The 15,203-nt window shown below is 38.5% G+C and overlaps 1 protein-coding gene across 1 annotated transcript; it reads left to right on the forward strand.

Annotated features, from left to right (window-relative positions):
* Window positions 1–6,231: 6,231 nt before the first annotated feature.
* sdc2 (syndecan 2) lies at window positions 6,232–13,112 on the forward strand (the record flags this gene model as incomplete). The annotated part of the gene is made up of 4 exons (XM_056240886.1): window positions 6,232–6,355; window positions 6,436–6,596; window positions 7,366–7,486; window positions 12,497–13,112. Coding segments are annotated over 4 exons (570 nt in total), but the record flags the coding sequence as incomplete, so codon positions are not given.
* Between the last annotated feature and the right edge of the window lie 2,091 nt (window positions 13,113–15,203).

Genomic DNA, 15,203 nt, shown 5'->3' on the forward strand with positions numbered 1-15,203 from the left:
TTATTTAAAGAAACATTAAATTAAATGTTTATATTAATTCATACATAATATTTTTTTAATAATTCATGCATATTAATACATAATTAATATATATATATATATTAATGCTGTCAATTGATCAAGAAAAAATCGAATTAATTGCTATTTCTTTTGTAATTAATCACGCTTGATTACTTCTACCATGAAAATGTGTTATATATTTTAATTGTAATGTTCACATTAAACCCCCAAAACATGTAGGAAGAAGGAACAGCATAAAGATGGTATATCTAAAAAAAAAAATTAATTGCATCTTTTTACTAAGCACTATGAATGAATGCCAGTATCACCAATTTATACATTTAAATATATACTATGTATTATAAATAACAATAATATACATTTAAACTGAGTTAAATCCCAAGGTTGAATTACTAAAAGCATGAACAATGGTAATAGTGATTCTTGACTTTGTTTGTTGCACGTTTTTATTTTCCAAGCTGATCACAGAATATAAATACACACAACTCATGCACAAAAGCATCTCATCGATCCGGTGCAATTTGTTTGTTCTTTTTTTAAAGCTTTAGACACGGATCGCTCAAGAGCACTCGAGTAAAATGCTTTCCTTCAACGGTTTTGAAATCATCTAAAGAGCTGTTTATTATCTGTAGTCAGACACACACATTAGACACCTCTGCAGAACTAGAATCCCATTGACAGAAAGAATTGACTCAAGATATCGAGCACCGCTGATGCGCCGTGTGTGTGTGTGTGTGTGTGTGTGTGGTCCAGATAATTGTGTCCTTTGTACTTTGCATTTCAATCAGTGGAGAAAGAGTTTGACCAAATCAACAGCGGTGTGGTGTGGGCCGGCCGGGCCGATTGTCCAGCGAGAGGATAGCAGTGCTGGGTTACAGAGGTTAAGATAAAGTTGCTTTGAACAAATTCCTGCATTGATCAGCTTGAATGCCTTTCTGTGGGAAGTCACGGCTGCTTTTGAATTAGCCTGTTATTGTTCTGTTTTATCATCGTGTCCTTTCAGCATCTTCTCTGCAGCTCTACCTCTTTGTGGAAGAGGCTCTTTTTAAAGAAGATACTGCGTCTCACAAACATGCATTTGACGCCGTGGTTCTGTCAGCTGAGACCAGGGACGCTCTTAAAGGGGACATATCATGAAAATCTGACTTTTTCCATGTTTAAGTGCTATAATCGGGTGCTTCTACCAATCAGAAAACGTGAAAAGTGAAACCCAGTAACTTACCCTGCGTCCCAATTCGCCTACTTAGTATGTACTCTTTTTGTGAAGGAAAAAGTACACACTTTTGAGTGTGTAGCAAAAGAGTAGGCAAGCTTTGGGATACACTACTTCGCCATCTTTAACGGACAGATCTGTCGCGTGCATCCGGTCACCGCGAACTGCCCTGTCAATCATCTCGTCACCGTTAAAATCCTCCATTCAATCTAATTTAATTTCTTACCGTTTCGGAGAGACGTTTCGCACGTTCATCTGCCAGTCGTGGGTCTATTATGCCGAGACTCTCCTCATGTGTTTGCAATTTGAATATAATGATGCATTTAAAAGTTAATGGCTAAACGTATCTTTACTAAAGTTCACAATGTGCTGCAGATGCAATATAATGTAGCCAACATTGAATAAATACATTTTCGTCAGGTTAGATACTGATAATGAATCACTCAAACCCGTTTATCTAGACCTCTCTGCACAACCGTCGGACCTCCATGTCTGTAGTTTTTTTAACACTTTTCACTCGTGTTTGTAGTTCTAACCGGATCCTCGTCCAACGCGCGATGGGTTTTGGGCAATATCAGCCGTTAGAGTGCGCATCGATCTGCACTTCGGATTCTGACCGGATATAGTAGACCATCCGGGTCTCTTTGGATCACACATTTCAACATACTACGATTTGGGACGTACTAATTCTATTTTCGAATACTATTTAGGACGGATAGTATGCGAATTGGGACGGAGCATTAGTTTAGGTGAGCCTTTCTCTGAGAGCATGTAAAAAAATAAGCCGATCAGATTTCGCTCCTCTTGTGACGTATGAAGAGGATCTTATTATAATATTCCCGGCCCTTAATCTGCACGTTTACACACACCAGCCGACATTTGGCTTCGCGAGCGCCAACAGAGACCAGTTCTAACGCACTGGAGAAGATCCAGCAAAGCCTGAAACTGTTCTGTGGTCGAGCACAGACGACACTGAACACTATTGACCAGAACACGTCACCGCTGTCTTATAAACACCTCAGGAACTGTGGACACTTGTGGAAGAGTTCAACATGATGAGGAGATGATCAGTGTAACTCCACAACAACTACAGAAAAGTCTCCACTAACATTCACAGGGTTCCCACGGGTCCTTGAAGTCCTTGAAAGTTTGTGAATCTAAAAAAAAAAAAAAAAAATGTCAAGGCTCTGGAAAGATTTTGCAAATAAACACAAACAAGCCCCTTTCACACAGATATTCCGGAAAATACACGGATAAAGTAACCCGGGTTCGTTTGATTTTGGTTCATTCACACTGCCAGTGATTTTCCGTTCACACAACCCGTAAAGACACGTGACATCGATGCGAATGTCTCGGTTTGCTTATGTCTCTCTGGAGAAACCACGCTTGTGCATTTATCTCTCTGATTTGATCATAAACTAGTGCATTACGCACCGTTTCACTAGCGAACGATCCCGGCTTCAGCGTCATCATTACAAACGCCATTGATTACGGCTTTTGTTCACACAGCGCGCGTTCCAGGACTGATCCCGGCAATGTTACTAGATCCCCAACCCGGCATCGATCCCGGGTCGTGTTTGCGTTCACACTGAAGGCGTTCTGGCAATTTCCCGGCTATTTTTCCCGGGATTAACGCGCTGTGTGAAAGGGGCTATAGAGTTTTTTTCTGGAAATAATTCCATTTTATTTCCATCCCGTCCACTAATGTGTTATTCCGCCAGCACTGCGTGGCCTATGCGCACTAGCTTGCTTGATTATCGTTAGTTACGCGCATTTACGCGTTACGTTAAGTGTTTCCCGCGTGAGGTGCTTTGTGTTGAGCGTTGCCTTGACATTCACGTGCGCAAAACTGTAACAATGTATCTTACAAAATAATACGACGTTACCTTGCTCTCACTTGATATGTGTCCCCACATTAAGTCCTTGAATTTGAAGTTACCCGAGGTGTGGGAACCCTGCGTTCAGAAACGTCTAAAAGTGAAACTCTCCCTGAGTCTCTCCGTAAGGCTGCACTCGAGTCGCTACTGGTTATTCCTGATTCTGGATCAGTGAGATTGGCCTGTGTTGTTATTCCCGGAGTCTCTGAAGCGTGTGTAAAGGCTCCGCCCTCTTCTGGATGGAGGCGGAGCTACAGCAGCGCATTTGCATTTAAAGGGACACACACAGAAACATGTTTTTTGCTCACACCCAAAAAGGGGCAAATTTGACAAGCTATAATAAATGATCTGTGAGGTATTTTGAGCTGAAATTTCACAGACACATTCTGGGGACACCAAAGATTTATATTCCATCTTGTGAAAACGGGCATAATATGTCACCTTTAAAACAAAGACTCACCTTTAAAACAAAGGCTGTATATGCCACAGACTCTCTGTGCTTCATTCCCGGGCCCTCGAGTGGGATTGATGTTGACCACAGTATGGGCCTTTTCTCGGCCGGGTCCGCATGGATGGACCATCACGAACGGGGTCGGACTGATGCTGGTTTCCATGAGGCCTGTAAAGTTTAAACCTCTCCACAAAGACCGAATAACACAGAGAACATGATTAGCACTACCACACAAGCCTCCACTGATAGTTAAAACAGTCATATGGTTTGATGGTGTTTCAAAACCTGTTGCACTGGAACAGTGTGATTAACATTTGACAGGGATATTTAAATATTGTTATACTATCCAAACTAACTATTCCAGTAAAGCATTCTGGAAGGCAATTCACAAAACCACATAAAAACAAATCTGTGCTAAACCCTGTATGCACTATTGTACAGTGTAATTTTCGCTAGCCAAGGGGTTTTCAGACTTTTATTTTATTTGATTTATTTGATATATATAGCCTATATATATGTTTGTATATATATTATTTTTATATTGTATTTTATTAAAAAATATATTGCATTTTTTATTATTATTTTAATTATTTATATTACAATATTTTTTAATAGTATTTTATTGATTTCTTTATTGATTTAATTTTAAAAATATATTATTATTATTATAAAAAATAATAATAAATAATAAATATTCACAGTGTAAATATTTCTACATTAAAATATACGTCTGCCTTTATATTTTAGAAAGAATGTCCCTCACAAGAGGATCATAAGATTTGTGTAATCAATGATCTGTCAGTGATCTTAGACTCTTCAGTCTGTCTCCACACTCCTGAACACACTCTTTAAATGCAGAAAGTGTGTGTGTCTGAATATCTGCACGATTATACCGTTCTTCTCTATTATTTGCTCATTATTTGATGAATAACTGCTGCCATGATTGCTAGAATATGCACACAAACGCCTCTCTTAATAAAGCCGTTTAATAGCGCAGCGTTAATTGCACTAAGCAAACGAGTGAGTGAGTTCAGTGAATATCCAACAATGCATAATGAGCCAAAAGTAGGTGTGTTTGCACTGGGAAGAATGGCATTGACATAATTCAAGCAAGACGCACTGCCATTAGCACATTCACATGAAGGGTTAGTTGTGTTTTTGCACCTCTCGCAAAAGAAATGCAAATGTTTGGTGAATGCTTCACTTGCAGAGATGGTGCGGGTGGGCTCTTGAGGATTAACCCGTTGTTAGAAAGTTCCTGCTGTGCTTTAAAATGTCATAAAGTGTCTCTCCAGAAACGGCTGAGCTTGCAGTTCGGTCTGAACTCTCGGTTATGGAGCAGAATGTGCTGTGTGTCTGTGCTTTGATGAGAAGGTTAGGCGGTGTAATAGCCTACGTGTTAAGGCAGAAAACATTGACTTTCAAATTGCAGCAGAAAGGTAATACTCATCCATCGTGTGGCAAGATGGGCAGTTTAGTCGTTTTCAAACACATTACGGAAAAAAAATTGGTTTCATAGCCTCTGAGTCGAGGGGTTTGAGCAATAAGAGACAGACATTGAAAGCCGGAAAACAACTTAGGCTTCGTCTACATTAATCCGATTTAAATACAGTGTTTTCGTTTAAAATCGCTCTCCGTCCACACTAGCGCTTTCAGGCGTTTCAGTGTGTGGGAAAACGCCTGAAAACGCTAAATTCACCTTTACTGCACATGCACAGAAGCTCACTGAGATGATACACGCGACAATTTTTTTTTTTTTTTAATCAGGATAATTTTATTTAGCTGAATATCTCCGCACACACTCACTCACTATTATATGTTTGGTCTAAAACTGCTCATGTTTCACCGCAGGACTGTGATATGAAGAGTGTGCAAAGTTACATATTTTAGCAACAGTGTGAAAGTGAACAGCACAATACCGCTATAAACATGAATATCTATTGTTTCAATATGCGTCACATGACAAAACTTACATCATCGTTTTTAAATTCCTCACTATAACGCGCAAAACAGTGTTTTCAAAATGTATCCACTTTGGAAAGCGTTTTCAAAAAGCTTTGTTTTTATTCATTTATTTTATACTATTTATATATATGTATGTATGTGTGTGTGTGTGTATATATATTATATTTTTATATTGTATTTTATAAAAAAAAAAAAATGAATTATTTTACTATTATTTTAATTATTTATATTATATTATTTTTTATTGTATTTTATAGATTTTTTTATTTAATTTTAAATATATATTATTATTATAAATAATAATAATAAATAATAAATATTCATAGTGTAAATATTTCTACATTCAAATAGACGTCTGTCTTCAATATTTTATTTAAATATAAATAAACCGTATTTATTTAAATAAAGCTTTTTGAAAACGCTCTCCAAAGTGGATACATTTTGAAAACACTGTGTTTCGCGTTGTAGTGAGGTATTTAAAAACACCGTCTCAATGTGACGGAAGGCCGAAACGGAGAGAAAAAGATTATTAATTCAATTCAAATTTCAAATTTATTTGTATAGCGCTTTTCACAATACATATTGTTTCAAAGCAGCTTTACAGAAAGTGCATTTCAGAAATGTACATAGAAAAATACAGTTAGTTAATCATTAATATAGTTAATATTAGTGTGGCAAGGCCTTAACCCCCACATGTATCTTTCTCTCTGCAGATAGCAGTGTCTGCGGCCAAACCTGCCTCCTCGGCCGACGACCTGTACCTGGAGGACGTCGGGTCGGGGGGTTATCCTGAGGATGACGACGACTTCAGCTCCGGATCGGGATCAGGTAAGGAGAGCCTCATTGATTCCCAGTGCACAATCTAATCCTCTGTGATGAGTGTGTGAAAGCATGTGTGTGTGTTTCAGGAGCTGGAGAGGATATTGTGGAGGTGGCCACAGTAAACACACTCTTCATCGTGCCTATAGCAGAGCCCACACAGGACTCCACCAAAGACTTCACGCCCAAAATGGAGACATCGACGTCACGCGATGCTCCCAAAGACACGAAGAAACGAATCAGGATAGAGGTGAAAACTTGCTTTTTATAACCCTATGCTTTTTCCCATCTTTAGTGTGTAATGTTGCTGTTAGAGCATGAGAAATCTACAGTTCTTCTCTATATCAGTGTCAGTGTTTCTGAACTCCTGAAACGCCTCCATTGTAGTCTTGAGTTTCTTCCGGGAACGAACACGTCACAATATTCCTCATTATAATAATTCATACGCAGAATAAAGGGGCGGGGCCTGGTTGAGTTAGTTAGTAGTGTGTTAAACTGGTGGTTATGGTAAGGGGCGGGACATTTCCCAAACACACTCGAAGCGCTCGACCAATCACAACACACTGCTCCAGCCGACCAATCAGAGCTCAGTGTGCTTTTCAGAAGGAGGGGCTTCATAGAGACAGGAAGTAAACAGAGCGTTACTGACAGACTGGGAAGAGAGGAGCCGCAACAATGGAGAATATGAGGAAAATAATCAACATTCAAGCAGGAAAACCTGTTCTAGTAAAATTTAGACTCAGTAAAACTGACTAAAAATAATGAATATGGCATGATGAAACCTTAACCTTATCTTCTAAAAAAAAAGAAACGTGTAAAAATGAAAAAGGCTTGTTGATTGACAGGGTATTAGAGGATCCTTTGTTATTTGAGATGTGTCTGATCACCCGAAACCATCTTCAGCCGAGGTGTAAATGGGGTCTCCTGGTCACAGAGTGTAGATGAGATGATGTGCAGTCATGCCGAGTCCAGCGCTGTCAGAAACTGAGTGTAACACGTCCTCCTCTTCTCCTCTTCAGGCTCCAGATCCGGCCACTGAAGACTCGCACCGAAACCCCGTCACGAGCACCACGAGCCTCCCTCGATCCCCGCTCGAGGTGCAGTCCGAGAATCTCTTCCAGAGGACTGAGGTGTTGGCAGGTCTGGGAAATATTATTGATAAATACTCCTGTTAATTATACAGCAGCACTGCAAGACACCCGAGTATCTTTAGGACTGCAACCATTTAAAATAAAATGTATATATATTTATATAAATATATTTATTAATCATTGTTCACACACACTGTACACACTGTTCAAACGTTTGGGATCAGAACAATTTTATGTTTTAAAAAAAAAGTCTCTTCTGCTCACTAAGGCTGCATTTATTTGATCAAAAATACAGTAAAAACAGTGAAATATTATTAAAATGTAAATCAGCTGTTTTCTATGTGAATATACAGTAAAGTGTAATTTATATCCTGTGATCAAAGCTGAATTTTCAGCATCATTACTCCAGTCTTCAGTGTCACATGACCCTTCAGAAATCACTCTAATATGATGATCTGATGCTCAAGAAACATTTATGATTATTATCAGTGTTGAAAACCAGTGTTAATTTTGTCAGCAAATTTTGATTTAGTTTTAGTCTTAGTCTTTTGACTAAAATGGCATTTAGTTTTAGTCATATTTTAGTCATCTGAATTGTTTTAGTTTTAGTCTAGTTTTAGTCGACGAAATACAATAACATTTTAGTCGACTAAATCTACAGTAGATTTAGTCGACTAAAATATAATGGGTTTAGTTAAATTGTAATGCGTTAATTTAGAATTTCTCTAAAATTTCCAAACCCATTTACTCCCGGAGAAAACATCTATTAACCTATTAATATGAATGATTTTTAAGTTTGAACATGCAATACAGATACAGATTTAACTGCTGTTACTTAAAAAATATCTTAAAATTAAATAAAACCACTTTTCCTAAAGTACAACACAGTCTTCTTTACAATGAATGATATATGCATTCCTTATAACTACTTGCATACATCATTCTTTATTCTTTCAAGCAGACATATTTATTTGTATGAATTCAATATAATTAATCCTTATTAAAGCTATTAACAAACAGTGAATGCTTTTCTCTTTTTCTTTTGTTGCTTGATCAAAATTAAGGACACGGACCGCATTATGTTTATTGCCACTGTCACTTTAAGACGTCGGATCATGTCCAATGACATGCGGATACAATTGCACTGATGCACATCCGATACACTCACAGTTTAAGACATAACCAGCATAGTTTACATGAATACTCTCTAAAACGGACATTTAGACATACTGTCAGTAGCGGAGTGGCAATCGGGAGAGTCGGGAGTTTTCCCGCTGGGCCGGTATTGTTTCGAGGCCGCGAGGGCCGGTCTGATAAAATATATTCATTGCAAATTCGCCATGCGCACTTGGGGCCCAAGCGAGGGGAAGAAAACTTTTTTTTTTAAACATTTTCTATAACAGAGCGTCTGTCTTTAAAGCAAAAAGACACTCGTTACGAAACAGCTACAGTGGCGTAGGTCGTTGGGCGTGAAGTGCTTGAAAGCAGCTTTTGATGCGCTCTACCCGAGTTCGAATCCGCCTTTTGCCGAACTCTCTCTTCTCCCTTTTCCCAACACATATGTAAAGATGTAAAATGTATAACCTAACATAAAGGTCTCTAGCGTTATATTTTGCCAACGAACTAAAATTGAAACCATGATATGGCTTTGTGTCTTTATAAAACAGCACAAGACTTTAAGAATAGGCATCCTGTCTGTGCTGGGTGATTACTTTGCTCACGCGATCAGCATGGTTATCTGGTGTTTTCTCCTAAAAGCTCAAGGGTTTATTTCTTGCAAATGAAGAAATTAGGACAAAAATATTTTAATTGTCCTATATTATAGTGTAATGTAGGCTAAAATATACTTTTGAAATATTCATTTTCATTTATATAGTACATTTATAGGCTAAATGGATTTTACGTCATAGGAATAATTATATAAATCATTATTACATTATAATAATAATTGTTTGGCATCCTAAAACATCATTGATAATGTAATGCAGACTGAGACTCTCATAACTAAAAAGATGCCCTCTTTATTGTCCTGGTACAAATCAATGCTTTTTCTTTGTTCAACGAGCAGTTCATGGGTTGAAGCTCTTAATTTTGATCTCTCAAAGAGCACGAGATTGATGCTTTTAACCTTAAAATGTAAAAAAAAATCTTGCGGGGGAGCATGCCCCCGAACCCCCCTAGAGGCACAGAGGTCCACCCAACATAGTTTTAAAAATTCCTATGGGAAAGAACGACCATTTATGAACTTTACTCCAGCATAGTACAACAAAGTTACTTTTAAATCAGTAAAACTGTAAATGCCGTATTAAAATGTCCCTGGACAAAATATACATTTGGCCTGCCTAAGAGGGGACCTACAAGACATTGTGCCCAGGGGGCTCTTAATCCGGCCCTGCCGGCGACGAGGGCCGGTGGTCTACGAAATTTCCCGGTAGATTTTTTGGTCCCACTCCGCCCCTGCATACTGTTGTGTGTAGGCCTATTTGTCCATTCAGACACGAAAGAGAGCTCAATTCAGTAGCCTACTCGCGCGCTGTAGGTGTATTGTGCATGACTGCACGCTTCGGGTTAGGTGTGTGCGCACAGAAAACCGCACCGAATAGAACTCTTTTTTGCATCGTCACTCTTATTCAGATCTATATGTCTGCTCTACTCATTCTCCCAGACGTTCACATTTTTTAACGTTTTATGACCGCGGGGTAGATCACGTTACAGTAGCCTACAAATGTGCGCATCTATCACACACGCTCAGGACATCAGTTCTGACGGATCGCTTCCCAAATCGTCACCATCTAACATTTTCGTCTAGTTTTTATTCGTTGACGAAAATGTCAATAGATTTTCGTCATAGTCTTTGTCATTCAAAACTAGGTTTTATTTAGTTATCGTTTTCGTCTGTGAAAAAATGTCGTTGACGAATAATTTTCGTCGTTATTTTCGTCAACGAAATTAACACTGTGAAAACAGAGTTCCATATTTGTGTGGAAATTTTGTCAGGGTTCTTTGATGAATAGAGAGTTTAAAGAACAGCATTTATTTGAAATATAATCTTTTGTAACATTATAAATGTCGCTTTTGACCAATTTAATGCGTCCTTGCTGAATAAAAGTATTAATTAAAAAGAAATCTTACTGATCCCAATTGAGTGAGTTTGAACATTTCTAAACATAAAAGTTTTTATAATAATTTTGCTACTATATTAGATGATCTCATTGAGGGATCCTTGCTAAGAATTCATGTTTTCCTAAACCGGCGCTGGGAGCTTCAAGAGTTCACGAGCATGTTTCCATACTACAGATCAATTTCTTGATGTGCAAAGGTCAAATTTTTAATTTAAGCACACTCATCTTTAATATCCTGTGAGCCACAATGAGAAGAAGAAATCATATCTTCCTGCGTCGGGTCGACACATTTCCTCATGTCGCTCTCGAGCCTCCAGCAGCGTCGAGGGCTTCCTTATTCAATTATGGACATAATCTGCTCTGCTTTGTGTGAGAGCTCGAGTCACGTAGTCTGACAGGGATGATGTTTCACATGTGACTGCGTGTCCTAACCAGACGCGATAAGATCCCTGCGACGCGACTACGAGACGCGTCAACGTTTCCCATACAGAAGTAGATCAGCCTTTTCTAATTATGCTGGAATGAGCTTCACTACACATGAAATATGTACCATCTCTCGCTTTGTTTAAAAACATCTTTTATAGAACGGTGTAAATGTTTTAATAGTTAAATAGGATTTGTGTATTGTCTTTTAGATATGGGTATTTTGCGTTTGTTTTTTATGTTGATACCGATATGTACTACTTTGTAATTTTTGCCTTGTGCTGTCTATCTTGACCAGGACTCTCTGGTAGAAGAGATATTGCATCTCAACCGGACCTTCCTGGTTAAAAAAATAAATAATGTAATTAAAAGAAAAATCAATCAAAACCCACAGCCAATCAGAACAGCGTGTGGGCGGAGTCTCGAGGTAATATTGACGGGCACTAGCTAAAAAAAAATAAGTACATAATCAAATTTACTAATATTACACCATTTAAACATGATTAAAAATACATACTGAGTTACTAAAACAATCTATGTTAAAGAATACACTTGTTTGTTCACAGTTTGAACGTTCTTGTTTCACGTCATTGTTTTAATTTCAAGATCTGAGGTGAATTATCCACTGTTGCTTTTATGGCTGCAAAGCTGGAGCACTAAATGATATTCAGAGTCACATTACACGCTTTTAACAGTAAATACAGCACATAAACAACACCTGAGATTAGCATTGCCACACTTTGTGTCCGTTGTTCCAGCGCGACGTCGCAGAAAAATCCTATACCAATCCTATATTATCTAAATGTTCAATACAATTCAAATTTATTTGTATAGCGATTTTCACAATACATATTGTTTCAAAGCAGCTTTACAGAAAGTGCATTTCAGAAATGTACATAGAAAAAATACAATAATACAAAAATGTCATAATCATTTGTTAACAAACAAGGATTCATTACTTCAATGAGCTCATTGTATTGGCATTAAATTACTGCATTGTTTATATTTTTTGCTAACTGTGATTTTGTATATGTACATTTTTGAAATACATAACTTAGACAGTCACCTGATAACAGTTTTAATAAAACTAAGTTGTATTATGGACTCATGCACTTTCTGCGAAGCTGCTTTGAAATGATGTGTATTGTAAAACGCGCTATACAAATAAACGTGAATTGAATTGAATTTCTAAAATAGAATCGTCGAGTGTCGCCGTCGCGTCTGGTTAGCTTTCCTGTTGCTCAAACAGTCGAGCGTTGACGCTTGCAACGCCAAGGTCATGGGTTCGATCCCCAGGGAAAGCAAGAACTGATGAGAATGTAAATGTGTAGCTTGAAATGCAATGTAAGTCGCTTTGGATCAAAGCCTCTGCTAAATGCATAAATGTAAATGGTTAAACTCTGATTAACATGGAAAAGCTGCTTTTTATAAGGTGTCGCAGTGTTGTTAGGACACGTGTGAGAAACCAATGCATATCTTAACTGGAATAAAGCGAGTCCCTTATTGTGTTGCAGCTGTGATTGCGGGAGGAGTGATCGGCTTCCTCTTCGCCATCTTCCTCATCCTCCTGTTGGTTTATCGCATGAGAAAGAAGGATGAAGGCAGTTACGACCTCGGGGAGAGAAAACCTTCTGGAGCGGCCTATCAGAAAGCCCCGACCAAGGAGTTTTACGCATAAACCCCTTCACCAACACCAGTGACGGGCCGATATCAGTGACTGCGACAAACTCCTTCTGCATTCAAAAAATCACGAGGAAAAAAATAAATACCGTAAAGGAAAGCTTTTTGCATAGAGTATTGTAATTAAGACCTTTTCTTTCCTCTTTCAAAAAAAAAAAAAAAAAAAAAGCATCTCTCTGTATTTAAACATTATTTTCTGTGTATTTTGAAAAGGCTGAAAAGAAACCCAATCTGTAACGGCGAGGACATCCGCGTCCGTCTTCTGTCAAAGGAGCTGTTTTTAGTCGCTGACTACTTTTTAAACTCTAGCATATGTATTTGTAAAGAACCATTTTAAAGTGGAATAATTGAATATAATTGTTCTGTATCAGTCCTGATTTCATTTCTCATCCAGCATGTCTGATGTTGATCATAAGTGTTTCATTAATTTATCATTTTCTCAGATGTTGATCAATGCCTTTCTGTCGTCTGTTTATAACTCTTAATGTTTCCCTGCAGCTTCACAGGTTCAGCGTTTATTGGCGCTTCGACCTGAAAATACGTCCCGTTTGATCGCCGCTCGAGTGTTTGTAGGTTTTGAGGAACGGCCCTCTCGTGTGTTGCGTCTCTAAATCTTCCTCAGATGTTGAGAAGCGTCTGGTTTATTGAGCTGATGATCCCAGAGTCGAGCTGTCCTCTGATCAGAGCCGTTCTGAGGAAAGCCCACGTTTATTCTCACGTCACACTGCAGTGATCGCGTTCATTAGTTGGTGGAGAGCGTAGATCTGATTTGTTCTGTTACAGGAGCCGCTTTACAAACTGGAACCTCGAAAGCAAGAGTTTCCAGTTTAAATGCTCACCGAAACCCATTCCGGAGGCCAGTGGCGATCAGTACGACTGCATGGCGCTCTTTAGACCCGTGTAAAGCGTGAATCCCTGCGTTTTCCCTCTCGATCGGCGTTCCCGACTGTGACCAACACCTGTACGGATCGAAGGTACTGACAAACATCTGCAAACCCAAAGACTCGTCTGATCTCCATATTGCTGTGTTATTCTTTGGCCACATTTGAGGTTTTTCTTTTGTTTTAATTGTTAGCTGTTAGTTTTGTTTTTTGAGTATACATCTGACCTTTGCATCCAATTACTTATTCATGTATGGGAAAAAATCTATATAGAATTATATATAAATGTATATTCACAAATGTTTTAAACCTTGCCTTAAAAGTGCCTACCATCTGGAAGCGTTTCGCCGGTGTGGTCATGAATGGCTAGAGTGTGTTATTGTGTTATTAGCACAGCAGAATGAAATGGTGACTTTTTTTAGTTGTACAAAGCAGACAGTATTGTACCTGTAAGTTAAAACAACACTACTGAATAAACATTGTGGCCTAAACTTGCTGTCTGTCGTTCTTATCTGTCTGTACATTCATCCATCCATCTATTGTTCATCCATCCATGTTCTGTCTGTCTATCATTCTATCTGGCGTTCTCTCTGTTGTTCTGTTTGTTATTTTTTGTCTGTTATTCATTCTGTTGGTCATTCGTTCTGTTTTGTCTGTCGTTCGTTCGTTCGTTCGATCTGTCTGTTGTTCATTCTGTCTGTTCACTCAATCTGTCTGTTGATCGTTCTGTCATTCGATCTGTCTCATTCGATCTGTCTGTCCTTCGTTCTGTTCTGTCTGTCGTTCTGTCTGTTATTCGTTCTGTTGGTCATTCGTTCTGTTCTATCTGTCGTTCGAACTGTCTGTTGTTCGTTCTGTCTGTTCACTCAATCTGTCTGTTGTTCGTTCTGTCTGTCATTCGTTATGTTGTTTGTTCTGTCTTTCAATCTGTCTTGTTCGATCTGTCTGTTATTCGTTCTGTCTGTTATTCGTTCTGTCTGTTGTTCGTTCTGTTTGTTGTTCGTTCTGTCATTTGTTCTGTCGTTCAATCTGTCTTGTTTGTTCTGTCTGTTGTTCGTTCTGTCTGTTGTTCGTTCTGTCTGTTATTTGTTCTGTCTGTTGTTCGTTCGATCTGTCTGTTATTCGTTCTGTCTGTTGTTCGTTCGATCTGTCTGTTGTTCGTTCTGTTTGTTGTTCGTTCTGTCATTTGTTCTGTCGTTCAATCTGTCTTGTTTGTTCTGTCTGTTGTTCGTTCTGTCAGTTGTTCGTTCTGTCTATTATTTGTTCTGTCTGTTGTTCGTTCGATCTGTCTGTTGTTCGTTCTGTCAGTTGTTCGTTCTGTCAGTTGTTCGTTCTGTCTGTTATTCGTTCTGTCTGTTGTTCGTTCTGTCTGTTATTCGTTCTGTCTGTTGTTCGTTCTGTCAGTTGTTCGTTCTGTCAGTTGTTCGTTCTGTCTGTTATTCGTTCTGTCTGTTGTTCGTTCGATCTGTCTGTTATTCGTTCTGTCTGTTGTTCGTTCTGTCAGTTGTTCGTTCTGTCAGTTCAGTTGTTCGTTCTGTCTGTTATTCGTTCTGTCAGTTGTTCGTTCTGTCTGTTATTCGTTCTGTCTGTTGTTCGTTCTGTCAGTTGTTCGTTCTGTCAGTTGTTCGTTCTGTCAGTTGTTCGTTCTGTCTGTTATTCG

This window comes from Rhinichthys klamathensis, unplaced genomic scaffold, assembly GCF_029890125.1.
Source record: "Rhinichthys klamathensis goyatoka isolate OS25496 unplaced genomic scaffold, OSU_Roscu_1.1 h1tg000617l_1, whole genome shotgun sequence".
NCBI lineage: Eukaryota > Metazoa > Chordata > Actinopteri > Cypriniformes > Leuciscidae > Rhinichthys > Rhinichthys klamathensis.